The 27,634-nt window shown below is 37.5% G+C and overlaps 1 protein-coding gene across 6 annotated transcripts; it reads right to left on the bottom strand.

Moving 5' to 3' along the window:
* On the bottom strand, nucleotides 1-27,634 carry LOC122446568 (GPI ethanolamine phosphate transferase 1-like). Of its 6 annotated transcripts, none has more exons than XM_043476964.1 (10): nucleotides 27,182-27,634; nucleotides 25,766-25,839; nucleotides 18,446-18,567; nucleotides 17,865-17,963; nucleotides 9,611-9,727; nucleotides 7,468-7,508; nucleotides 4,217-4,276; nucleotides 2,950-3,042; nucleotides 2,212-2,267; nucleotides 1-835 (listed from the first exon to the last, which is right to left on the bottom strand). In XM_043476964.1, the coding sequence occupies exons 1-10, from the start codon at nucleotides 27,239-27,241 to the stop codon at nucleotides 787-789; spliced, it is 771 nt and encodes a 256-aa protein (XP_043332899.1). In that variant the 5' UTR covers nucleotides 27,242-27,634; the 3' UTR covers nucleotides 1-786. The 6 variants fall into 6 exon arrangements, 1 of the variants encoding a protein (XP_043332899.1); XR_006270905.1 differs by lacking the exons at nucleotides 1-835; nucleotides 2,212-2,267; nucleotides 2,950-3,042; nucleotides 4,217-4,276; nucleotides 27,182-27,634 and adding exons at nucleotides 15,181-15,301; nucleotides 15,579-15,686; nucleotides 17,597-17,688; nucleotides 19,732-19,853; nucleotides 20,951-21,622 and having other exon boundaries at nucleotides 5,486-7,508; nucleotides 18,499-18,567; nucleotides 25,766-26,725; XR_006270906.1 differs by lacking the exons at nucleotides 1-835; nucleotides 2,212-2,267; nucleotides 2,950-3,042; nucleotides 4,217-4,276; nucleotides 27,182-27,634 and adding exons at nucleotides 12,116-12,226; nucleotides 15,579-15,686; nucleotides 17,597-17,688; nucleotides 19,732-19,853; nucleotides 20,951-21,622 and having other exon boundaries at nucleotides 5,486-7,508; nucleotides 18,499-18,567; nucleotides 25,766-26,725.

Below are 27,634 nucleotides of genomic sequence, written 5' to 3'. Positions count from 1 at the left end.
CACACACACATATAATTTTTAATAATAATAAACAGTACAGAGGGGCATAATGACAACCAGTAAATTCCTGCCCAACCGTTCTCAACTCTCAGCTTGCCAGTACAGAAATGAACCCCTCCCTGTGTCTGCTCTGATCAAGCCGTCTCCCTCAATTGTTCCAAATCGCGTCACGTCTTCCATTGCTGCACGTTGCAAGCGTGCTTTCTTGTACAGTTTGAAACATTTCCTTTTCCTAAAGTTTCCACCGCAAGAGGGGTGAAGAAATGTGGCCTTCCAGGGTTTCCTTAGCTCCTCATCAATCCATATATTACTGAAAACTCATTTCACTTCATTTGAGGTCTACTTGCTCTTCTAATTTGGAAGACTGGCCTCCCCTCTGGCTCATCCCTGTACAATTTATCATTCCATGAGGTTTTAGACACATTTCCCATTTTTAAACAATGCACCCCTGTATTCCTCCTTTTGTAAAGTTTGTGCCACTTTTTGTTTTATAGATAAAACAGCTTCTCAGATACTTCTGAGGATTTCAAGATTTTAATATTTTTAGTCCTTTGCTATTCCTTCAACTATCTATTTCCTCATAAGTTAATTTTTTATTTTATCTTGGGGCTTTTTTGGTCATGCTGCAGGCTTTCGATAAATGGTGCTTTTCAGTGAGACAAGTTTGCAGGCAGGATGGGTGAGCCAATGGATGAGAATCAGCCCTTCTGTCAGGCCCCCAGCTGACACAAAGCTAGCAGCGGCTCCCGGGCAGGTGCTAAGCTTCAGGGAAGGGCAAGGTCACGGTCAGCTCCCGGCCGAGGGGAAGAAGACAGGCAACACGCGCTTGAACCTCCTGCAGAAGAGCATCTCCCTGATAAAGCTGCTGATCTAAGGTGACTTATTTTCAACGTCCTGTGTATCTTCTTCATACCAAGAATTGGTAAAATATTTCTTATTCATTTATTTCTTTATTTTGTTATGGTCTGACTATACTACTATGTTATTAATAAACAGATGCATATGATATCTAAATGATATAGGACACATTCTAACTGGAGGATTAGAATTCTAACTCTAATTCTAATTGATAAAGACTTAGCTTATACTCTTTATAAGCATATGTGATAACCTTACAACTAGGGACATTATTCAAATGATAATTCTACCTTTGACATATATAATTAATATAATATTTCATTAACATTATTATATATATTATCATATTATATAATTAATTTTGACTTGCAAAATCCTAATTTTGCTTTGCTTTTGCTCTCCTACACACACACACAGAAGCAGGCTGCCATGGTGAATCATAATTACATGATTCTGAGGGTAAAAGCTTCTAGTTCATGACTATTACACTAGTGCTATGTTATTGTCGTTGTTCAGTTGCTAAGTCTGTCTGACTCTTTAACCCCATGAACTATAGCATGCCAGGCTTCTCTGTCCTTCACTATCTCCCTGAGTTTGCTCAAATTCATGTTCATTGAGTCAGTGATACCATCCAACCACCTCATTCTTAATCGTTCCCTTCCCCTCCTGCCCTGATCTTTCCCAGCATCAGGGTCTTTTCCAATGAGTCAGCTCTTTGCATCAGGTAGCCAAAGTATTGGGGCTTCAGCTTCAACATCAGTCCTTCCAGTGAATATTCAGGGTTGATTTCCTTTAGGATTGACCTCCAGTGCTATATGGAGAAGGAAATGGCAAAGTACTCCAGCATTCTTGCCTGGAGAATCCCATGGACAGAAGAGCCCTGGAGGGTTACAGTCCATGGGGTCCCAGAGTCAGACATGACTGATCTCTATCTTGAGATCCAAATCCCTATTTCTAACTAATTCCTGTATCTTCAAATGCAAGTTGAGCTCAGTAGCCTTCAGCCTCACCTCTCACGCCAGCTCTCCTCTCTTTCTATAAGCCAGAATGGCATGAACATCTCCCCAGTCAGCCAGGCTAAGAGCCTGCGCCCCTTCCCAGTCAAGCCCTGCTGAGTTTATCTCCTTCATGCTTCCTGTCTTTCTGCACCCCTGTATCTCCTCTATGAGCCACTCAAAGGTATACAGCATCTGGTTCATTATTTGTAAGACAATAGAAGAGGCTTTCATTTGGAAAATGACACTAATGTACACAAAAAAGACAAATTTTCTAAGTACCTAATCTATTGTGTCAAGCTTCAAACTCAGTGAAAAATTCTTTCCTACAAGTTAATAAAAAACATAAGAGACTTACTTAAATGGCGTAAACAAAAATGATAAAGTAGCTTCTTTTTTCTGAGTCATTTTTACCTGGGAACCAAGCGTGAAAATATTTTATATTAGAAAAGAGAAAAAAATGAACTAATTTCATTTTGAAATACAAATATCCATTAAAATGGTTCTTCAGTGATAGAAATAAATGGAATTTTGGGTTACTATCCTACTTCATAAATATTTAAAGAAAATGTTAATGCTATATAGTACCATTACAATAAGCTGAGAATGAAGCATATCAAACCTGCAAAAAAAAAAACTGTCATAGAATTAAGCTATACTTTTTAACTCTTAGGAAACAAAATAAGCTATGCTGCATTAACACTATTATGAATAACAAAGTTTCAGTCAAACGGTCATTTCTTTACGTTCTTAATGCAAATAATAACATACACAGAACAACATGAAATGTTGTAATCTCTATAACTACTTCTACAAGGCAAATTCCATCAACAGAGACTTGGTGCAGTCTTTATAAGCACATGTGGTACTCTAACAGTTAGGGACACTCCTCAGCGCTAATTTTACACCCTCAAACTGATTCATGAAAACTGTACCTCAGAAATGTGGAACTGCAGGACGCTAGTCAGGTACAGATAATTTAAAGATAATACATTACGAAAATAATTTCTTCAAATACAAAATCAAGTATTTTCACAAAATATATTCAGTTTTAAAATTGGAATCATGTCCATATTTGTGTGTGGTCTTGTTTTACCTTGAACTGTTCAAGAATCTGAACTGCATTTGTAAACATGCTCCCTGCTTTGAAGAGATCAGAGGTATTAAGCATGTCCACAGGAATGATTCCCTGTAAATAACAAACACTGGTTTAATATTAGTACTAACAAAGCTCAGGTTATTCTTATAAAACAAAACAAACTTACAAGGGAAGCAATAGAGATAAGACATGGACAAATAAATTCTTGGAATAATTAAAAAATCTTTTTTTAAATCGTAACTGAAAAATGTTCTACTACTTTTCTCACAAAATAGATATAATAAAATAAAGCAAAAGAGATGAATTAAGTCTAATAAAACCTAACATTTATAAAAAGATTACTATACGGCAGGCAGTGAACTAAATGCTCTGCACACACACAAAGCTACTATGGTGGGCCACAGCCAGCACACTAAAAAAAAAAGAAAGACATAAGAAAAATAGGAGTATGCTATTAGGGTTTAGTTGCTAAATCGTGCCCAGCTCTTGCGACTCCATGGACTGTAGCCCACCAGGCTCCTCTGTCTATGGGATTTTCCAGGCAATACTGGAGTGGTTTGCCATTTCCTTCTCCAGGGGATCTTCTCGACCCAGGGATCGAACCTGGGTTCTCCTGCACTGAAGGCACGTTCTTTACCAACTGAGCTACCAGGGAAGCTCCACACTATTATACTATACTTAAAAGTGAGGATGTTTTGTGAAACTTTCGTTTCAGCTATAGACATAGACACACATTTATGACTACAGGGGTCAGATGACTCAGGGTTCCGAGGCAGATGATATTATTTTTTTAAACTTTGACTTGAAGGGCTAGAAAGAATGGCTGATGGGAATGCATTCTGTTTGTCTTGTAGTTTTTCAGCATCCAGTTCCTATCTTAAAAACATTTCCACTGGTGAGCTGAGATATTAGATGGAGCATAGTGAGTCTAATGAGGTCCCCTGACTTCCCATACCGAAGGGTAGACAAGTAATCCAGGCTGGACCACTCAAATGCTAATAAACACTGGAATTTGAAGCTTCAGGGTCAAGGAACAGACAGTACAAGAGGCACAGTGTGAGTCGGTAACCCTGCAGACTGGCTCTGCCACAGAACCGCAGTGAGTTTCTTTGTCCTGGGTCTCTGGAGCACTGATTTAGCAAACCAGCAATATCTTTGTAATAAATTTTCTTTAAATGGATTCAGAAACACATAAAAAGTAAATTTTACTGTATGATAATTTTTCTTTTATTCTGAGAGTTGATAAGAAAATTGTACTCTTTACCACTGAATTAAGAGGGAAGGGAACTCCAATAAGAGCGGCCATCAATGATGCAAATTCAGCCTGCAAACAGAAGAAGTTAAATCTAAGATGGCAACAGATCAACAAGGACATCAAGTAATTTAATTTGTATAACTGGATTTTGAAAGATAACCATGATATCCATTTTAATCCATTATCATCAAATACTTATTCCATACACAGCTGATACTGATCTCTATCTCTAAAAAAATGTCATTTGCTAGAGGTACAGGAACTCAAGAAAACCTCAATTTGAAACCACTAGGAGCCCCCAACGTAAAATATATAAAACAAAAAAGTTACTTATTCTACAAGCTAAGAGCTTGACCACCTAATGTAACAGTTTTGGGGTATTATGACAAGGATGCTTACTAGACAGAAAATAAACAGCAAAAGTAGACTTCAACGAGATTTATATATATACACACATATATATTAAAGAAAGAATACAGCAGGAGGAGCTTGGTTGGCCAGACAGTGAAATCTAGAAAAACACATCAAGCAGGATAAGAGTCTCTTTAGACACAAGTCCGCAAGCACGGCTTTGGAGAGCCCCCTCCAGGTCCAAGTGTTCAGAAGAGCCATCCACGCTTCCGGTCTCCATGGCCTCACCTCCCCATCCGTCCTCAGGCAGCTCTAACTTGTTCTGACTCTTTATCATCCTCTAGGCTGTGCTCACTGCAGAACTAAAAACCTCCATTTTCTACATCTAATTGATTGCTTTTGTATTAGTCTTGATAATGTTTCAGGCAGTCAAGTGCTTGGCTGTCAGAATGCCCAATTACAAACACTTCGCTTGTGATCTTTGAGACCTTGAGCAGGTTATTTCAACTCCCCAATGCTTCAGTTTTCCTTGTCAGTTAAAAAATAAATAAAAGTTTCTCCCTTACAGAATTACGACACGATCGAATGAGACAATTTATAATGTACTGGTGTGTAATAATCCTGCACTAACCAGCTGCTGCAGACGCTGCTGTGATTATAATGATGTGACCACTCGGCACTGTGCAGACCACTCCCTCTGGGTCTCTGTAACCCCACCATTAGAGTGTCTCCAATCTCTACTTTCTCAGTTCAGCTCATTCAGTCACTCAGTCGTGTCTGACACTTTGCAACCCCATGGACTGCAGCATGCCAGGCCTCCCTGTCCATCACCAACTTCCGGGGTTTACTCAAACTCATGTCCATCAAGCCAGTGATGCCAACCAACCACCTCATCCTCTGTTGTCCCCTTCCCCTGCCCTCAATCTTTCCCAGTATCAGGGTCTTTTCCAATGAGTCAGCTCTTCTCATCAGGTGGCCAAAGTACTGAAGCTTCAGCTTCAGCATCAGTCCTTCCAGTGAACATTCAGAGCTGATTTCTCAAGCCCTCATTTAAAGTTGGAGTTTTGTCCCAGGCTCTCAGTCTGTCTCACTTTCACCATCTACACCCTCTTTACCAAGCCCCATCTCACAGAAAACTGACAACACCCCTGGCTGCCTGATTGCATCCTCTCCTTCCCCAGCCTCCAATGCTGGCCTCTGAACTATTCTCCAACATAGAGAAGATCCTGCCGTAAAACCTCAGATCACATCACTCCCCAGGCTTCAAACACTAGGAGGGCTTCCCCAAACTTAAGGATAAACTCCACAGGCCCACAAGGCCCTGCGCGTCCAGTGTCTGCCTCCCATTAAACCACGGTGTCTGTGCTCTGTTCAGCCGCCTTCTTCAGGATCCTTTGAAATGCCATGTACCCCCTCCCAGACCTCTGGGCACAAGCTGCTCCTCGAACTGAGAAGCTCCCCGCCTCCTGCCCTGGCCTGGCAACTTCTACTCAGGCTTCAGTCTCGGCTCAAGCCTCAGTTTCTCAGGAAACCTTTGCTGACCACACAGCCCACCAGATAGATCTGCTCTATACCCTCATGGCTTCCCAGGTCTCTTCTGATGTACTTATCACTGCTATAATTTTACATTTATTTGTATGATAAGTAAAGATAAATGTAAAATTTATCTTATTCCTAAACTATAAGCTTCCTAGGGGAGGGACTGTGTCTCCTTTTTATTCACCATTACAGCTGTCTCATGAAGTTTAATGTTAATATATTAATGTGGAATGTTAGTGTTAATGTCTGCACAGTGCTTAAATATACTGCAAACACATAACAACGCTGGCAGAAGGAATGAATACAGAATTCTCATCTAATGTAGATCTGAAGCAGTATTCAGAGAGTAATAGCATTCAGTTTTTGATTATGATCCAGTCTGGCTATAAATAATATATGCTCTTATTTTATGAACTTCAAGATAGTCCCATCCCCCTGACAGTGATTTTTATTGCAAATTAATAGACTGCTATCTGATTCTATACATTTTCATTTGCTTGGGTAATAAGCATTCATCTGGAGAGATGAGACCATTCTTAATATGCTGAGAAAGAAAAGGCTTCTGTGAGCACACAGCTGAAAATGAGACCCCAGAGCTTGGTTTATCCTCCACAGTAAGGAAAGCCAGCTTCTGAGGTGAACATGTGAGGTGACCTGGAGGAGGTGTAAGATATTCCTGCCATTCTGGAGGACACACACCAATGACACCATGCCTTTCACTTGGAAGACAGCTGTCTACATAGCATATCCTCAACAAGAAAATTCTGTGCTTCCTATTTACAGGTGATGCTACTGGTCTAACTCTACTAGACTGGCCAGGCATTTTCCTGTAAGGTAAGGTTTCCTACAATGTAAGGATGCCTATAATGTAAGGTTTCTAATCTATATACTCTTGTCACTTTTTCCCCACTGCGTTTGTAAAAATTTTGGGGTAGAATTAAAGATAAAACTTGCTTTAATAAAGAAGAAACAGTAACTGACACACTAACAGAAAGGAAACCCATAGTGGGGTTTTATTAGATCTGTGCTGAAAGCAACTGAGCAAACCATGACAAAAGCAACCATGACAAAAAAGTCACACAAAAGTAACAGGCATGCACATTTCAATTTGCATAATAATTCTGTAATTAGCCAGTGTTATTTGGAGGAAGTCTTCTTCTTTCAGTTTTATCTGAGGCTGCTTTATTTTGCCCAAAGAAAGATTACTCGGGGTGAAAATATTCACACTAGCAGGATTTCTCTTAGTAACTGAAATGTTTTAGAAAAATCTTTTATCATCTTTAATACAATTTTCTTTCCCAGATTTTTTTATTCTAAACTTCTTATAGGAGAGAAAATTAAATTTGAACATGATTAAATATAATGAACACCTGATTAATATCTTGTCTCTTCCAGTTCTCCAACTTCCATTCTGAAAGATACAAATAAACATAAGTGCTGATGTTAAGAATTAAAAAAAAAAGAAGCTATTTTATTATTACAGGTGGTCAATGGAAAAAGAAAGTATTGGGACAGTCAATTTTAAGCCAAGTATGAACCATGAGGGTGCTAAAAAGGCAGAGTGGCAAACTTTTTTAAACTAGAGTTTTAAAAGAGTAACTCAATAATATATATTTGATATTTTCTGTAATAGTTTATTAAACTTCCAAAATGCTCATTAGGGGATAATTGATTCAAAACATCAAAAGGCTAAGGAAGGAAAGATGGAAGCAAAAGGCACAACGATAACAAGTGCCACATGACTGCAGTGACAGTCCCGCTCCAGGGAGTCACTATGGCGGCCGACCGTCCGTCCGTTAGTCAATCCAAGCTGTTCTTTTTTTTGTAATGGCAGCTGCTTGCAAAATACATGAAATTTTTTAGCTCTGATGCTCCTACCACCACTAATCCCAAATGTGAAAGTAGTATGTGCTTAGCAGCTCAGTCATGTCCGACTCTTTGTAACCCCATGGACTGCAGTCCGCCAGGATTCTCTGTCCATGGGGATTCTCCAGGCAAGAATACTGAAGTGGGTTGAAATCAACTGCCAAAATAAAGTTCTGTTTCCTAAGTACAAACATCCCATTTAACCTAGCTTCTACTTAGACCCAATCTAATCCATTTAATGGGCTTCCCAGGTGGCTCAGTGGCAAAGAACCCGCCTGCCAAGCAGGAAATATGGGTTTGATTCCTGGGTCAGGAAGATTCCCTGGAGAAGGAAATGGCAACCCACCCCAGTATTCGTGTCTGGGAAACCCCATGGACAGAGGAGCCTGGCGGGCTACAGCCCATAGGGTCACAAAGAGTCAGGCATGACTGAGTGACTAAACAACAAAAGTAATCTATTTAACAGAGTATAGGAATACAAAATGATGCAGCTGCTTAGGAAAACAGTTTGGCAGTTTGCAAAAAATAAAACGTAAGGAATATATGACCTGTTATTACTCACGTAGGAATCTACCCAAGAGAAATAAAAACACATATCCACACAAAAAATTTTATACAAAGGTTCACTGCATCATTGTAATAATAGCCCAAATGTGGGAAACAACCCAAATGTCCATAAGATGATTGAACAAAATATGATATATACATACAATGGCGAGAGGAGTAAGGAGTGACTGCTAATGGATAAGGGTTTCTTGTGGGGTGGGGGAGAGCAATGAAATTGCACAGTAGAGGCAAAATCATGTGAATATGCTAAAAAAAATTCAATTACACACTTTTAAAACATGAATTTTATAGTATGAGAATTACATGTCCAAAAAATTAAAAAAAGAATACGTAAGAAAACTTTATTATACAAACCCAAAAGTCTTCTAGCAGAAACAACTAATACAGCTATGAGTTCACATCCCTGGAGAAGGTTTTAAAAAGAAAATTTCCAGGCCTTACCCAGACTCATGGAATCAAAATATCTAGTGATAAGGTCTAGAAATCTGTAATTTTAAAAAAATCTGTATTCTCAACAAGTACTTTGAATGAGTCGACACAACTAATCTAGAGAAGGACATTTGGGAGGAATTTATTTTGTCCAATTAGTAAAAGCTCTGAAATTCTAAAAAGACCCTTACCTTACAAGAGAACCAGAGCTCCAAGGAAAAAGAAAGAAATTCCTTTTTATCATGGATTGAGAAACAAAGAGGCTTGCGCAACAGAGAAGGCCTTCAAAAGTACTAGAGACAAGGCAAAATCTGTTCAGTTTTGAAATGTAAATTGTGACATAAATGTGGCTTATCTGATTGATAGTCTTTGCAGGTAAGATTTAAGCCAAAGGTTTAACCTGAGTCCTAGAGTAATAAAGTTTGTGAAAAAAGAATAGTACACTTGAACTTTCATAAGGCAAAGAATAATGTGTATTTTAAGTTGAATATCATAAATGAAATAATATAAACTATACAAAAGTAATACACAGAAATAGTAATGTCAGAAATAAAAAAATGAAAGCTATAATTTGAAAAGTCATTTTTAAAAATTAAACTTTTGATTTTAAAATGTCACATTCATAAAAACAATAAAGGTAAGCATTCCTACCTTGCAAATATGAGTCATCAAATTTCTGAGCTGACACTTTTTGGGGAAACTTGATTCCAGCTCCCCAAGTGATAAAAGGAGTACAAGTCTCTAAAGGATGACCAGCTCCATGGGAGCCTACAAATAAGGCACAAAGAGCAACGTTGAGTATAAAAAGATGAACCTATACCTGATTAACCTATACCTAAATATTTTTTAATACTTGGTTCTAAAGAGTTGACCCATAAAGAGCTAATTTCTGCCACCACACTCCCAAAAGATTGCATCTCTATTTAACAATTAGTTTTAAAATATTCTCAAGGCAAGTCAGAGCATCAACAACAAACAGGCAAAAAGAAAAACCAGAACACCCGTGGAGTGACTCTGGTTGAAAGAAGATTAAGAATCATAACGACTAAGGCTTGGAGGAGATGCCACCAGAGTGGGACTGAAGGCAGAAACCACAGGGAAGGCTCCTCTGGGGAGTAGTCGCCAGGTTTGGGGTGGGCAGTCAAGGCCAGCTCTGCTCTGAAGAGGATAGCAGGGTCTCGGTCTGCTTTTCTTCCCGGCCACTCTGGCTGGTGTAGCCAAAACCCCATTATAAAGTGGGACCCACTCATCAGAATTCTACACTGTGATTCGGGGACCCAAGTCTCAGCTTTGCCTTGATTTGCTCTCTGGGCACACACTGTGTCTGCCTTGGGAGTCTGGTAGAGTGGACAGTCTCCTCTAGTGGACAAAGTCAGTAGCCCTAGCTCCCGCAGCAACACCACCTTAAACTCATGCACTATGCCATCACATACAGTTACTTCTAGGTAGATAAATGTGGGTTTGGGGAGTTCTTCTCTGTCTCTGTGTGTGTGTGGGTGGGTGTGCACACATGCACACACTCAGCTGTGTCCGACTCTGCAACCCTGTGGACTGTAGCCCTCCAGCCTCTGTCCACGGAACTTTTCCGGCAAGTACACTGGAGTGGGTTGCCATTTCCTACTCCAGGGGATCTTCCCAACCCAGGGACTGAACCCGTGTCTCCTGTCTCCTGCACTGGCAGGCGGATTCTTTATCAACTGTGCCACCTGGGAAGTCAAATGAGAATATATTCCTTTCATAGTTAGAAGAAAGATTATATAAGATCAGTCTTCTTTACGCTAACATTTTATACATACTATTATGTGCTAGACACTTTGCATATACTAAGACATCTAATCCTCTTCAATACCCTAAAATATTTGCAAGCTATATTTACCACTACTTTAACCATAAAGTCTGTATCACTTAGAGACAGACTAACCCCAGTCTGTCATTCCATGGTCAGCGGTAAAGATAAATGCTGTTTTCCCATCATTTCCATAAAAATCTTTAACAGTAGACTCAATTTCTTTGAATTCCTTATCAACTAATTTAATATTGTCTGAATAGTCCCTGTTTAAGAGAGCAAATTAAATTATATTAATTACATTAATTTGACAAAATCCAATTTATTTGACACAAATTTATGATAAAGTCAGTAACTCCTAAAATACTTTTAGATTTCAACCTTAATGTTTTTCAATCAGAGCTCTGTAGATCGTTAAAAAAATTTTTTTCCTCTCTTAAAGAAGTAAAACAATCTGAAATCATTTTCAAAAATATTTTTTTAAAAAAGTATTGATTAGCAAATAGATTTTCATGAATGCTTTTTTAAGTCTCAAATGCAACAATGATGACTTTTAAATTCATGTCTCTAATAATGTAAACTATGTTGCTCTTGCCACATTTATCAAACAAGTATCACTGTTTCAACCATAGAATATTTTCATTCTTTAGTGTGTTTGTGATATGATATAATACATTTTGAACAAACTATCTTTAAGCTTTCCATACAAGTGAACAAGGAGTGATTTTGTATAAGTTTTATTACTTAAGACAATGCATTGTGTTAAAGAAGAGAAGCATGAGGTATTCATTACTGGACGTTAATAGACTTTACTGTTAGTTAGACTAATCTAAATCTAATCCAAAATGAAAAATAAAAGTATAATATGAATTCTTCCTATCTTATGCTTTGCAAAAGTGAGAGAAACAGTTGCTGCTTTATATAAGGAGTGCTACTGAAATATAGAATACAAAACTTTATATATTATCTGCTAGATATAGCACTGATTAAATGGAACCTAAGGAACAGTTAGTTACATCTTTTTGTGATATTAAATACTAGCACCATAAAAATGCTTTTTGTTTCAAAATTTATTAAAATCCTTCTAAAACATAATCTTTTTCTCTCTGCTTTGATAAATGAGTAATATGGAATACACGTACAGAACATATTTTACTTATATTAGTGTGTAGTGTGGTCACAGCACATGTGATTTTAGCCACAATATCATACTACATATCATGTAAATTAGAATGTATTCTACTTCAGAGTTATTCAAAAGATAAGTTCTGTTGTGATCATCACAAAGAAAACATTACAGTACTTTAAAAGTTCAAACAGAACAGGTATTTCCCTCAAAACCATGAAATTAAACACAGTGTTAAAATTACCTTGATGATGGTCGATCTGTCTATTCCTAATAAATGTAAGAAGAAAACTATTTTGTCTTCATTTACTTTAGAAAACAAAGATTGGTTGTTTCTGGCAGCATGAAAGAATTCCTATATGTAACAAATCAGTTAAAATTTTCTAGTTCATTAATTTTATTTAAAAAGTACTTCCAATGAAAACATTTAATTAAACTTATACAGAACTAACAAATTAAATTGTCCTATTTTGTTTAAATTTGTCCTCAGGACCTACCAACACAAAGTACTTGTCAGTTCAGGCATCTATATTCAAAAAACAAGTGAGATATCTTCCGTGTTATAATTAGGCTGAAAAAAGCTGATAGAAAGGGGATCTCAATTTCATGAAGTTCTAATAATACTGGAGAACTATTTTGACATGAGCCAACAATCAAATAGCACTAATGGCAACAATTTAGGAATGCTTTATGAGTTTAAAATGTTTTCCTGCTTCTTGTCCCGTGTTAGCACCCAAGTTCAACCATAATCTCTCACTCGGAACATTGCAAATAGCCTATTTCTACCGTCCCAAGACTCAAATCTGTGCTTCACAAGGTATGATAGAAAAATGTCCACATAACAAATGGAAATACAGATGAAAAATGATTAATTTCACAATGATAAGCTGGATTCATATAGCCCTCTAAGAAAAGGATTCATCCTGTACTTACATACACATGAACATATAAGCAAGTACCTATGGAAAGTACTTTTAAGTCACCTGATTACCAGATATATAATTATTATTCACATAAATGTCTTTAACTATATAAGATGTTAATTTTAACAAGGTATTTAACTTTCCAATAAAAGTCTGAAGTATTCCTTCAACTAACTCTTCATTATTACAAACATTAAAAACATATACATGGTGCCATTAGAGAAACTACCTATTTCTGAATAGAAGGAAAAAAAAGGAATACAAATGAAATTAAATATAAATAAATATAAATTAAATATAAATATACATAATCATCCTTAAAAGCATAAAATGACGCCCTAGCTTTCACATACATTCTAATTAGCCCCTAAGAAACTTTAAATCTAGATAGAAATGGGAAGTTTTTCAAGAGAAAGGACTTATATTCTAAAGATGTAACTGAGAAGCTGACAAGAAACAAAAAAACTTAGCAACTGAGTGGAGTCGAATTTACAATCTGTTTCATGACTGATATTACTCAGCTTTGTAAAAACTGCTGGTCATTCAGACGTGGACACAAGATCTGGGAAACCATGAAACACTAATCTTGCAGAGCTCAACCTGATAGATTTCCACTGCCTTTTAAAAAGTTGGTCTTTTGCACACAAGAGGTGAAATACACTCCTAGCTTCCTCTCCACTCCCAATATTTAGTATAATTATGCCCACCAACTCCCATTTTTTTTCTTAGCTCAAAGGCACTCGTTCCTTCTTGTACTTAAATATTTACTATGCACTGTGGGAGAGTGCATGCATTCTCCCTTTTTCTCTAAGTAAAACTTCTGATTTTATGGGAACATGTCAGTGCTTCAAACTTAAAACCTACATATTTCTTACTCTCTCCCACAGCTACCTGTCTATGCCTTTTTGGTTATGGCCAATGAGACAGAAATCAAACACTTCAGTCAAAAGACAATGTGCCTTTTGAAATAAATTTAACTATTTATTAAAATCTTTTTGAAATAAATTTAATTTAGTAGAAGAGAAGATCCCTTTCAATTCCTTGTATTGTTGACCTAAAACACTGAAATAATGGCTGGAACGCCAGCATCTCCCGTCATAAGACAACTCAGAAGCTAAGTCCAGGCTCTGAGGACAGAAGAGACACTTAAGAGACCGGATCTTAATGACACTGGGGAACCACCATGGCAATCTTGGACTACATCAATCCTGGGCTGCCTACTTCTGGCATTATCGTTCATTGAGAGACAAACAAACTTTAAAGCAATATTTTTACTCTATTACAGAGTTCCTTTGGAGCCCAAGTTATCATTATGCTGTTGGCCTGAGATACTCTTCTCTATATGCGATCCAGGTCCAACCATTTCTTTGTTTCCTAGGCTTCTCCAGAGATTATCTCAAAACTCACAGGAAAGTCTTCCTCTAACTGTTCAGCTTAGATTGAACTTTTCTAAAGATATATTCTTAGTCCCTATATTTTTCCTTCCCACCACTCTTTATTCTGGATGATTTCATATTTTTGTTGTTACTTGATTAATGTACATGCTCTATCATATCTTACGAAATTATAGGGAAATTTTTTTTTTCTGGTCAATAGCAGTGTTGAAATAAGGTAAAAAAGGCATAGAATCAAGCCAGCCACTAACTATATCTGCTTATCCACAATGAATCAAATCCACGATGTTGAACATTTTTAGCTATGTTTATGAAGTTCGAAGCCAAGGGCCTTGAAACAAATACTAAAGTAAGTTGATTATATTAAGAAGTGATACTTAGCAAAATCATTTGCTACTTTTGTAAAGAGATTTTATCTAACTTGAAGATTTTCGCTTTCATTTTGAGTAAGAAAAGAAAATCTTAAGGAAAAAAATTCTAAGAAAAGAAATAGGGTTTATCAAAGAACATATTGAGCACTTAATTTCTGATAAATATGCAGGCACCTACCAACTGTTTACAAACAAACAATAAAAAATGACTCTGTTATGGAGAAGCCCACAGTGTCAGTCCAGAGACACTACTGGTAAAAAGAAGAATCACTAAAGGTCAGTCAATGAATGCCTCTTATAATAGATGAATTATGAGTCTAATTTGGAGATGAGAAAGAAGAGAATGATAGATAGGAGTCAGCCAATATCAAGAGTTGAGATTCTGTCACAATTTTTGAAAACATAAATTCTATTGGATTCCTGGTGAAACTGTGAGGATTGTCACTAACAAATAGTCCAAAAACCCCCCCTCTATTTCTTAAAGAGACCCAAATGTTTTATTATGATTAACTTATGAACTTGTTCTTTGCTTATCTAATTTTTCTTTACAAATATTGAAAATATCTACCTTATTTTATAATAAATGCCTTAGATTTGAACATTCAAAAGACTTTCACATACCTCACTGCTTGTAAGAGACTGGTTCTGTGGTCAACAAAAGACCAGGAAGGTTATTCTGGGGTGATTCAGCAAACGAGGAATGAAATGTGGGGCTCCTGAATCCCATCCAGGGCTCACTTCACTGTCAGAAGCGTGGAACGGAAAAGGATTTACTTTTTCAAATTATTTTTTAAAAACCTGTATGTTATTGTAGAATGTGCAATTTCTTAGAATCCAGTCTTTTCAAAATAGTATGCTACAGTAAGGAACTTTCAAATTCATCCAAGCAGAAAAAACTAAGATGCATGTATTAACAAATCAGTTTCTAGCACATTAGGTACAGGTACTAGACAACTAGTGCACATTAGACAAATACCTACATCTAGTGTGCTGCAGGTTAGCTACTCAACAGCACATACCTTCACATGATCAAAAACCCACGTGTCCAGTTTTGTTACATCGTGGGCACCAAAATCCTCACTGGATGCATCATTAAGTGTGCACAAAAATATGGTTTCCAAGGTCACCTGAAGAGGAAATTTGGGGGAAAAATTTTTAATGACATGCCACGGACCATGGTGTATGCTTGAACATATGCTGTTGCTTTTGTTCTCACAGTAACATTTTCCAATTTTACAGATAAAGTGAGTTGTAATTTAAAATGCTAAGAAAAAAAATCACAATGCTAGTTAGTATACAATAGTGTAAAAGTAAACAGAGTTTGTCTTCAAGTAAGGATGAAACTAATCAAAGAATTTCGGCATCTAGGGATGGTACAATCTAAAACAGATTAAGTCACCTGTTTTACAAAATTCCCCAACCAAAAAGAAAATTCAAATGTTTCAATTCTTTTGTTCATAAAATACATGCATTTTTCTCAATATATGAGAAAAAATACTGATAATTGCCAAATACTTTGAAAGGGTCAACAAATATATTAATCTTATACACTTGTAAGATTTTATTAAGGATCTAATCAACTTAGTGAATTTCTGAGTTAGACAGCCTCTTAAAGGTCGTAAGGAAGAGATAAAATAATGACAATCTCTTATAATAATGACAAGCTAAGCTCTAATGATACTGGTTCCACTCCTCAACCATTCTACTCTTCAAATCCCAAGTAAAGATCTGAGACTGCAAGTTACTGTAAGAAATGGAACACTTCTACTGGATTGTCTCCAGTTAAGGCATTGATCCTGTCCTATGAACTGTAGTCAGAAGTAGGGAGGTGAATTTGGTAAACCATAGCAACTTCATCTTCACCACTACCAAAAAAAGCTTAACTCTTTGCTCCTTGGAAGAAAAGCTATAACCAACCTAGACAGCATATTAAAAAGCAGAGACATTACTTTGCCAGCTAAGGTCAATTTAGTCAAAGCTATGTTTTTTCCAGGAGTCATGTGTGGATGTCAGAGCTGGACTATAAAGAAAGCTGAGCACTGAAGAATTGATGCTTTTGAACTGTGGCGTTGGAGAAGATTCTTGAGAGTCCCTTGGACTGCAAGGAGATCCAACCAGTCCATCCTAAAGGAAATCAGTCCTGAATATTCATTGGAAGGACTGATGCTGAAGCTGAAGCATCAATACTTTAGCCACCTGATGCAAAGAACTGACTCATTGGAAAAGACTCTGATGCTGGGAAAGAGTGAAGATGGGAGGAGAAGGGGATGACAGAGGATGAGGTGGTTGGATGGCATCACCGACTCAATGGACATGAGTTTGAGTAAACTCCGGGAGGTGGTGATGGACAGGGAGGCCTGGCGTGCTGCAGTCCACGGGGTCGCAGAGAGTCGGACACGACCGAGCGACTGAACTGAACTAAGGGAGTATATAGACGGCAGGCAGTGTGAGCTTTTGGACCTGCTCTACGTACTAATGTTCTGTGACTGTCATACAGAAAATTCTGAATATCTCTTTTGCTTTTGAGATATAGAATAATCTTTAATAATTCCGATTGTTATCATTTATAGTATAATTATACCCATGGCTAAAGGTCCAAAGCTTTTCATTAGGTGAAATGCTACAATGCTCTCACTACAAAGCACTTAATAACATAAAATTCAAGTGGAATCCAGCTGATTCTAGAAAATGATGCAAATGAATTTTCTCATCAAGAGATGTTCTCATACTTGCAGATTCATGCACAGAAACATAACAAATACAACAAATCTCAATGGCATGATCTTGAATACATGAAAATAGAAGTTATAAATATAAATTTTAACATTTAAATCTTTATGTGATTATCTACTAACTTCTTAATAATCAAAGTAAGTGAACATCATCACCATAATGAAATCATTGTAATAAGCATTTTGGTCAATATTTCACATGAATTAACTGATTTAATGCCCAAAACAAACCCATAAGATAGAAATTATTATTATCACATTTTACAAAAAAGAAAACTGAAATTTAGAGAAGTTATCTAACTTACCCAAGATTAAAAAGCCGTCAGATGTTAGAATCATATACCATTTCACTGAATCCAAGGTATTTAAACTGTATAATCCAACATTTTAAGTACAACTAAGATGAAAAAAAAATCAAACTCACACATCTATTATAATATATACTCATTTCAAAGATGTTAAATGTGTCAAAACATGTATCTCATAATCAGTAAAATGTAGTATATATTTTAAATTACCATATTGATTTATTGCCTACTTAGTATCTGGGGAAATAGAATCAGCGACTCCTACCTTTGGCAAACATAGTCAGGATGTCTGGGCTTCCCCAGGACTGTGTGTACCTGGTTTCATTAAGAAGAGAATAAAATTCTACAGGATTTTCCTTCCAGCCTTCAGGTAATTGAGAAAAAAAAACCAAACAATGACAATAGTAATATTTAGATGGTGAAGTATTGGTATGGCTCCTGAAGAAGTATTTTTCAAATGATAACAAAGAGGATTAACTGCAGAACAAATGCAAAACTTACAACAGATTTTGTTATCTGTATTATATTACAATTTTTTTTAAAAAAAAGCTTACAGCAGTTAATTGACTTCTTACTAAAATACAGAATCACTTTTGAACTTTTGAGAGTTAACATCTAGGAAAACCAGAGATCCACCCAATCATATTCTGTCAACAGGACACGATGATACAAGATTGAAGTTTTATTCTTGAGTCAGTTCCAGTGCGTGTTTGAGTTAGGCAAGCTAAATGACTTGTCAAAAGGATCTCAAAACATACTTTGCTTTGTGTCATGATTCAGTATTATAGAAGCAATATTTATGCAATCAATCTCTTCATGTGATAAAACTATCTAAAGAGACAGTACCTTTGGCAACTGCGCTAACATCGTCATAAAACCCTGCAATCATGGCCACGTACCCAGGCCAAGACTCGGTCGGCACACGCGTGTGAGAGATGCCCCAGCTGCCTTCGTCCATTATGACATTCCTGAAAGGTATCACAGACAAGGAGTCAGCACACACTATGACCACATGCTCTGTTAAGGCTTTAGAAAAACAAGATCACCACAGAAGAAATCCAATCAAAAGAAGGAGTCAAAATTTAAGAAGGAATCTTTATGATCCCAGCTGGGCTCAGTCTAGTTCCTCCCACCAGACTGATTCCGTGGCATAAGAAAGCCCAAGGAACTTTCTTAGACAAGGAACCACCCAACCACTGCACAGAATCACAAAACAAAATACACGCTACAGCTCTAAGTCACAAAGTATTGAAAAGTTGTGTTATATGAGAAATCACTGATACACAAAGTATTACTTTGTCAATGTTAAATTTTATTAGGTGTGATGACGGTGTTGTGATCATGTTTAAGTCCTTGTTCTTAGGAGATACACACTAAAGTGTTTAGGGGTAAAATGTTAAAATATTTTGCTTTCAAATTATTCAGGAAAAAATAATTAAAGTTTAAGTGTGTATATGTGTGTATGTGTGTGTTGGAACAGAGAATGCAAATATGAAAAATGTTTAAAATGGTCATATCTAGATTAAGGATATACAGATGAATATTCATAATATAATCCTTTTAACATTTTCTAGTTAAAAGTTTTTCAAAATAAAAAAATTGAGAGGAACCAGCTATACTCTCAAATAGGGGTTAAATTATCTTTCTAAATTTGAGATTAAAACAAGTCAAAAGTTTCTTTTGATAAAATGTATCACCATTCTTTAAGCTGTCTAAGGGTGATTTGCAAAATCTGGAGAAAAATGCAAAAGTAACAGTAATGCCATGGCAGTTGAAAGGCCAGCAGAGCAACAAGTTATGAAACAGGATTCATTTGTAACAGTTTTCAAGCTGAACTCTCAACTCTCAAAATGTTCTGGAGAGAAGTACCTAAAAGTGCTGATTTAGATACTTTTAATTGACTTATAACCAAACAGACTTTGGTAAAATACATACATAAAAAGTAAAAGGCTTGAAAAACCATTACACCACATGTTAAGAGAGAAATATTTTTTAACTTCTTCAGTTCTATAATGGAAACTGAACTCAAGCCAAAACAGGGAGGTATAAAGCAATGTGGATACCTCTCTTGAGAAACATTTTGATCAGATCGTATTTTTTAAAAAATGAAGTGAGAAACAAAGAAAACCTACCAAAAAAGGCTTCAGAAGCAGCTAGAATGGCAGACAACACATGGCGCATCACCGGGGAGCCCTTGGCCCTCCACACAACACCGCAGGGAGAGACAGGCGCGGTCAGAGAAGCTCATCTTTGCCTTAACAACCAGAATATTTTAATGTTATTAACTTTGCGACGAATTACATTTCTCTCCTCTCTATGACGACTAAGAAACTCAACCAAATATATCACCCCAATTTTTAAACTAGTCATAGAAATTTATGTTACATATTTTTGTGTACTGAACCTAACCCTGACAACCTTATTTTCCTGCTCGTATTTTCCTATTGCCCTGAGTTGCTTGTTTCTTTGTATCCTTTAATATATTATGCATTTCTTTGATGCACCATAAATTTATTCCTGGAAATCTGACATAGACTTCAGGTTCATTCATTCTTCTAGCAGTCAACAAATATTTATTAACTGCCTACTACGTTTTAGGAACCAGAGATAATGTAGTGTATAAAACAAAGTCCCTGCCTTAGTGGAAGTTGTACATGCTAAGTAGTACTATAAAGAAAATTAAAATAGGGTAGAGGGATAGGAAGCAATGATGACAGGTAGGGACAGGGGAAAGATAGACAATTTTAGATAAACTTCCCTTGAATTTGAGTTTTAATCTCTCCACAGTAGCATTAGGAAGGGCTTTTGAGGGGCTTGCTATGAATGAAAAAAAAAGAATAATTGATTGCAAGAACCCCACAGGTCCAAAAAATTAAATATTTCTTTTCAAAGCCACTTAACAGAATCCAAAATTATCATATTACATAGTGATGTAAATTTGGAAGGCTTTATTTTACAGAAAACGTAGTTTGAATTGAAATTTATATTTTTTAGCTAAATACATTTGTCATTGGCAATTCACTGAAATTTATGCTTGTCATTACTTAAAAATTGAACAGTCTTAGTTTACAAAAAAGAAAAAAAGATAATATACTGAGTTGTAAGCCAGGATTCAGAAATCAGGACAAGTGAGGCCAAGGAGCTAAGGTCATGCATTTTGACTACCTGGTATCAACTTCCACAGTAACAGAAGTAACTGTAGAAGGAAACACATTTGCTAATTTCTATGACAAAGACAGAGGCATATGTGTCCTACTCTCTTTTTCATCATCACCCCTCTACCCAATGTGAGATAAACAGTATCAGCCTAACAATTTCCAGAGATGTCTTTGTACCAGTTGACATGCTTACCTAACAAATGGTGCCCTAGAATTTCCATCTTCATCTAATTCATAGAGTTTATGTGCTCGCAGGCCATCAGCGACAAACAGCACTAATCGTTTTGCTGGGGGAGGCAGGGGCGTAAACTGAGGAATCATTCCATGAACCAAAGGAGAGGTAAAATAAATGTCGAAGATGGAGGCGAAGAACACGAAGTGCACTAGCAATCCCAAAGTAACGTACAGCAGCATATCCAGAGGAACTAATCTATCTCCAAGAGAAACTGGAAAGAGGGAGCAAAACTAAATCTGGGTAAGCCTTAGTGCAAACAAATATGTTTTCAACTTATTTGATGACTAGAGCTGCCTGCCTCATTTTTCAGTCTCGAAAAACTTCTTCGTTTGGTGGACACTTTTTATTTCCTCCATCTTTCAATAAGCTTCTTTGTTTTGCGGCTACTTGCCTTATCTACATGGCTTTCAAGTTTTCAAGTTGTGCTAAGAGGGCTTCCCTAGAGGCCCAAACGGTAAAGAATTCGCTGGTAATGCGGGAGACCTGGGTTCGGTCCCTGGGTTGGGAAGATCCCCTGGAGATGTGGAACTGCAACATACTCTAGTATTCTGGCCTGGAGAATTCTATGGACAGAGGAGCCTGGCGGGCTCTAGTCCACGGGGTCACGAAGAGTCAGACATAACTGAGCGACTTAAAAAAAAAAGAGAGAGAGAGTTCTTAACATAAGATCTACCCTCTTAAATTTTTACGTGTAAAATACAGTATTTCAAACTACAGGCACTGTTATACATCAGATCTCGACAACTTATTCACTTTGCATAAGCGAAATTTTACAGCCATTGAACAACCACTTTCTTCCCCCAACACACCCCAAACCCATCATTGGGTGGATTATCTTCTGGATTATCTCAGACAAGGAGAAATGCGCACATTTGTCCTCCTGTGACTGACTTGTTTCACTGAGCAGTATATCCTCAACAACATAACCATTACATTGGCCAAAACTTGGTATTGTAATCTGTTTGATTTTGTCCAGTCTGTTAACTTATTGTGCTTTTAATTTACATTTCTCTGGTGATCAATAATGTTGAGCTACTTTACATGCATGTAATGGACATTTTTTAATCCTCTTTTACCCCCTTTTCATTTGTTTAACTGTGTTTTTCAAAGAGCAGTACTTATAAATTCTTAAAGTTCAGTGAATTAACTTTTCTGTTGGCGATTGTATTTTGTGTTCCACCCAGGGAATTTCTGTAGATGACAACACTTTCTTTAGTACAGACTTTTAATATTTTTATTTTAAAACAACTTCAAGTTCAGAGAAAAGTTGCAATAATGGTACAAACATTCATATACCCCTTAGCCATATATCTCTAACATTACCATTTTTCTCTGGTCCTTGCCTCATCTCTTTAACTTACCCCTCTCGTGTGTGAGTGTGTGTGCGGGGGTGGGGGCTGGGGGGAGGCGGGTGTATACTTCAGTGTTTATTTTCTGCCAATAATGATACTCCCCTATGTACCTACAGTGGTTACCAACTTCAGTAAACTCAATGTCAGTATTTTACCTAATCTACCATTTATACTCCAACTTTTTGAAGTGTCCCAGTAATGTTCTTCACAGCATTTTTATTGCTTTATTGAGGCATAACTGGCCTGTCATAAGCTGTGTACATATTTAAAGTGTATAATAATCACAGGAGAGTGAACATACTCATAACCCTCAAACGTTTCCTCATGCCCCTGTGGTTCATCCCTATATATTTCACTTTTTGATGTTATTGTAAATGGTATTTATTTCAGTTTCCCCTTCTTAGTTTTTAAATTACCGCTGATTTTTATATATTCACCTTGTATTCCGCAACACTGAAAAACTTTGTTATAGTAGTTTTTACGTAGATGCCTTTTGATTTTCCAAGGAGAAAAATTATGTCACCTGTGAATAAAGGACTTCATCCTTATCAATCTATATACTTTTTATTTATGTCTCATGCTTGTACTGTCCAGGACTTCTAGTGTAATGTTGAATAGGTGTGGAAACAATAGAAATCCCTGCCGTGTTTCCAGTCTTAGGGTTAAAGTTGTCAGTTTTTCAGGTTTTTTTTTCATAGATTTCTTTTGTTGCATTAAAGAAGTTCTCTTTTACTCTCAATATGCAGTTCTAAAGTTGTGAATGAAAAATGCCAGATTTTGTCAAGTGCTTTTGACAAAAGCAGAAGTCAGAGGGGAGGATCATGTGAGATCCTCTCCTGTGAGAGGACCAAGACCATCTGGTTTTTCTCTTTTGGTCTTTCCTGGTGTGGGGCCTCCTGGTGTGGGGTCTCTCCTGCTGCTGGGTCTCTCCTGATGTGGGGTCTCTCCTGGTGTGAGGTCTCTCCTGGCGTGGGGCCTCCTGGTGTGGGGTCTCCTAATGTGGTGTCTCCTAATGTGGTAAACTACAATGATGGAGTTTCAAATGTTAAACCAAGCTAGGGTTCCCAGAATAAACTGAACTTAATCATTAAGTATTATCCTTCCTATATATTATTGGATTTTATTTGTTAAAATATTTAGCATTTTAAATTAATATTTATTAGTGATATTAGACTATAATTTTTTTTTGTAATGTCTTTCTCTGGTTTTGGTGTCAGACAATGCATTTGGAAGTGTTACTACCTTTCATGTTTTGGAAGAGTTTGTGTAGAATTAGTACTATTTCTTCCTTTATTGTGTAACAGGATATCAATGGCTCAGAGTTTCCTTTGTTGGAAGGTTTTTAACTATAAATTCAATTTCTTCATATGCAGAGAGATACTAAGATTATTTACTACTTGCTGAGTAAGTTTTGGTAGTTGTATCTTTTGTCCATTTTTCCATTTCATCCAAATTGTCAAATTATTACAAAACTGCCCATAATATTCTGTTCACTTATTCTTTCTTCTATTCTCTAGCTCAGAACTCTTCTATCAGGTATCATATTTAGTTACGCAAACTAACTCATTTTTCAACTCATTTTAATTCATTTCAGTAAGATCTTAAGCTCTGTTTACAACTAAAGTACATATGGTATCTACCTAGATGTAGAGAAGCTCCCATTGACTTAAATACTCCTCTCTACCATGGTAACCTGAGTACTCTCCTTATCATGTTCACTAATAAGGAAATATCTCTATCATTTCTCACTTTCTTTTGCATTTACAAATAACTCTCTACACTTATGTTCTTCCTTTTCCCCACTGTTGTCACACAACTTTTCTGTAAAAAGTATCAAAGTGTCTGTGTTAAAGGATAATACAAATTTTCCACTACCCTAAAGCTTACTGAAGTAGTAAATCAAACATTTTATTTGAGAACCTTGACCCTGAAGCTGTAATAGCTAACACAAAAATCTAGTTCTCTCATATAGTAACAGTGGGATCTTAGTCGGTCCCGCCCCGGCACTTTCGAGCATCACTTCCTCAGGGACTACTCAGTCCAAATCAGAAGCTCAACCCTTTACTTTAGTTTATAACTACACAGCTATGACTCTGACTATTTGTAGTAATGTCTGCCTCTATAACTTCATGCTGATTCCAGGACAGCAAGACAGGCTTTCTCCAGTACTCGGCCCAGTCCTGGGCACTTAGTCAGGGCTATTAAATAACCTAGGATTATCCTTTCAATGGTATGTGTAATACGCACTGTAGCCACTAGAGGCTGCCTTGCTTCTCTATTCCCCAAGAACAGAGACAGGAGCAGTAAAGGTTCGGGATAAATATAACCACAGTAACTTTCATATTTGTCATTTACTACACATAAAACTTCAGTGATTCCAAAATATCATCCTTCACATACTACTTACTTTATTATAGCTACGCACATATAATTAAGCACTATTATCATTTAATTGGCTTCCCTGGTGGCTCGGAGGTTAAAGCGTCTGCCTGGAATGCAGGAGACCCGGGTTCGATCCCTGAGTTTGGAAGATCCCCTGGAGAAGGAAATGGCAACCCAAACCAGCTCTTGCCTGGAGAATCCCATGGAGGGAAGAGCCTGGTAGGCTACAGTCCGTGGGGTCACAAAGAGTCGGACACGACTGAGCGACTTCACTTCACTTTCACTCTGCATGTAAGTTAAATAAGCAGGGTGACAGTATACAGATCATTTAATATTTCTCGTTTTTTAAATCACTTTTTATTCAGATTTAGTGAAAAAGAAAACTTTTTCACGGGTGAATCATTTGGAAATCACCTAAAAAAATGAATAACAAATAAAATTTTTAAAATACAGATAACCATGTATCAATAAAAGTCATTTAACTTATACCTCTGGGATGTTTACCACACTGAAAAACAATGTCAAAAATTAGAATATGTAAAAATGTATAAAAAATTAGATATTTATAAAACTTTACAAAGTCAATGAAAATCTTGCACTGAAAATATTGTGGTTATTTTAAGAGTACTAAAACAAAAAAATAATTCTTTAATCAAGAAAACAATTAAAGTGCTTGGGAAAAAGTGATCTTTTATATTTTTAGCACTAACATACAAGCATCAATGACTATCTAGATTATTCAGTGAAACATTGGCTGTAAAGACCTAGATTAATGCAAATCTTGGTAAGTAGAAGGAAAATTCCTCAACAATATTAATGGCAAATTATTATTAAATAGAAATCATCAATTGTTAATAATATCCTAGTGTTCTTGCCTGGAAAATCCCAGGGACAGCAGAGCCTGGTGGGCTGCCATCTATAGGGTCACACAGAGTCGGACAGACTGAAGCGACACAGCAGCAGTATGCACTATTAATATTTCTTCAACATTTTTATGATAAGCAAATCTCTATGCACTGTGGAAGAGAAAGGTACTTACTGAGACGACTGGCCAGTTGATTTGTTAGGGGCTTGGAAGGTCACATTAACAAGTCCATGATTACAGGATATGAGCTAGAACCAGGAAATCACAGAAGTGTCATAGGAAGCTGCTGATCAAGGAAGAACTTCTACATCCAACTTCTTACAACTCTCTGAGGAAACATATTTTAAATCTATTTTCAATTTTCATTTTAGAAATCAGACCCTAAAGATATTCCCTTTGGGGCCCACTACCTTAATTGCTTTTTCTGGCTAACACTACTAAATGACTGACATCAGGTTTGTTTCGCTTTACTTTTAAAAATCTGTCAAATATTCTCAATATATACGAGTAGTACATTAATTGATAAATGATTACAACATTTGTTGTGTACTAGGTACCAGGTACTGTGACAAGCACATTCCTAAGTCTCTGTACTTTAAGTATCTCCTTGACAGAGGAGGCTGAGAGAAGTCCAGTAACTTTTTAAAAGCCTCAAGGCAAATCATTGGCAGGACGGGGATATGCAGTGTAGGCTCTTCAACCTAATAAGCACAATCCTTGAGAGGAAGACCCTAAGTGTGGGGACCTTAGGTACAACAGATGTGTAAAATTCCCATTACACAGGCGGAAATATTGCATATAAATAATCCATTTCTAAACATGCCCTTTCCATGCCATTCCCTAGTCCTTCCCATCTTTCCATTCCAGAAATTGGTTCCATTTTCAATCTCTCTGGCAACTCAATTACAATAAAGATCAGCAATCCTTTTAGCTAAGGACTATGAAACAACACTGGTGGCTCTTTTGATACTATTTTCCTAAGATCTGGGGTTTTTTTCCACGCTTTTCTTCAATACACGGCGTGCGCGCGCACACACACAAATTTAGAATTAAACACTAGGAGCTAATGTTCTGTTAAAAAAAAAAATGCTTCCAATTCTTAGTATTAAAAATATCAACAACGACAAAAAAAACTTCTACCGAAAACAAAACAAAAACCCCAAGTTCAGTTCAGTCGCTCAGTCGTGTCTGACTCTTTGGGACCCCATGGACTGCATCATGCCAGGATTCCCTGTCCATCACCAACTCCTGGAGCTTGCTCAAACTCATGTCCATTGAATCGGTGATGCCACCCAACCATCTCATCCTCTGTCATCCCCTTCTCCTTCTATCTTCAATCTTTCCCAGCATCAGGGGCTTTTCCAGTGAGTCAGTTCTTCGCATCAGGTGGCCAAAGTATTGGAGCTTCAGCTTCAGCATCAGTCCTTCCAATGAATGATCAGGACTGATTTCCTTTAGGATGGACTGGTTGGATCTCCTTGCTCTGCAAGGGACCCTCTGAGGGACAGCATTTGACGTTTTGAAGCGTCCCTATAGTGCAAGCTGTGTATTAAACCACAAGTGCTTACTGCGTTCCTAATTGTTTGTTACCGAAGTCGAGACTATCGGGATATTCGCAGATCCAAGCAGATCCCAACGTCCCCGCTGCATTTTCCATTGGCTCTGTCCCTGTGCCGCACCCAGGCCCCTGGGGCCCGCAGGCACGAGACTGGGAGGGCGAGGAAGAGGAAGCAAGCCCCCTTCTGACCACCGGCCCTGCCAGGCACCCGCCACCCCGGCGGGGAAAACGTCAGCAGCGGGCAGCGCACACCGCAGGAGCGAAGTAAGAGGGGGCAGCGCACCCCAGCGAGCGCCAGTGTCGGGCCTGGCCCCTACCCCCACTTCTCCCGGACTCTATCTGGGCTTGAGCAGGTCAGGCCTGATCTCGGGAACGAGGCCTTGTCAGCGAGAAGGCGGGGTCCGGCTGCGAGTCAGAGCTCCCCTCCCGCGCAGAAGAGAAAGCTGCTAGGCCACCGTCACAACCACCCCGCTCCCCCCCGCGGC

This window comes from Cervus canadensis, chromosome 8, assembly GCF_019320065.1.
Source record: "Cervus canadensis isolate Bull #8, Minnesota chromosome 8, ASM1932006v1, whole genome shotgun sequence".
Lineage (NCBI taxonomy): Eukaryota > Metazoa > Chordata > Mammalia > Artiodactyla > Cervidae > Cervus > Cervus canadensis.
Note: the sequence above shows the minus strand (reverse complement) of the source record. Positions and strands in the feature narration are given on the sequence as shown.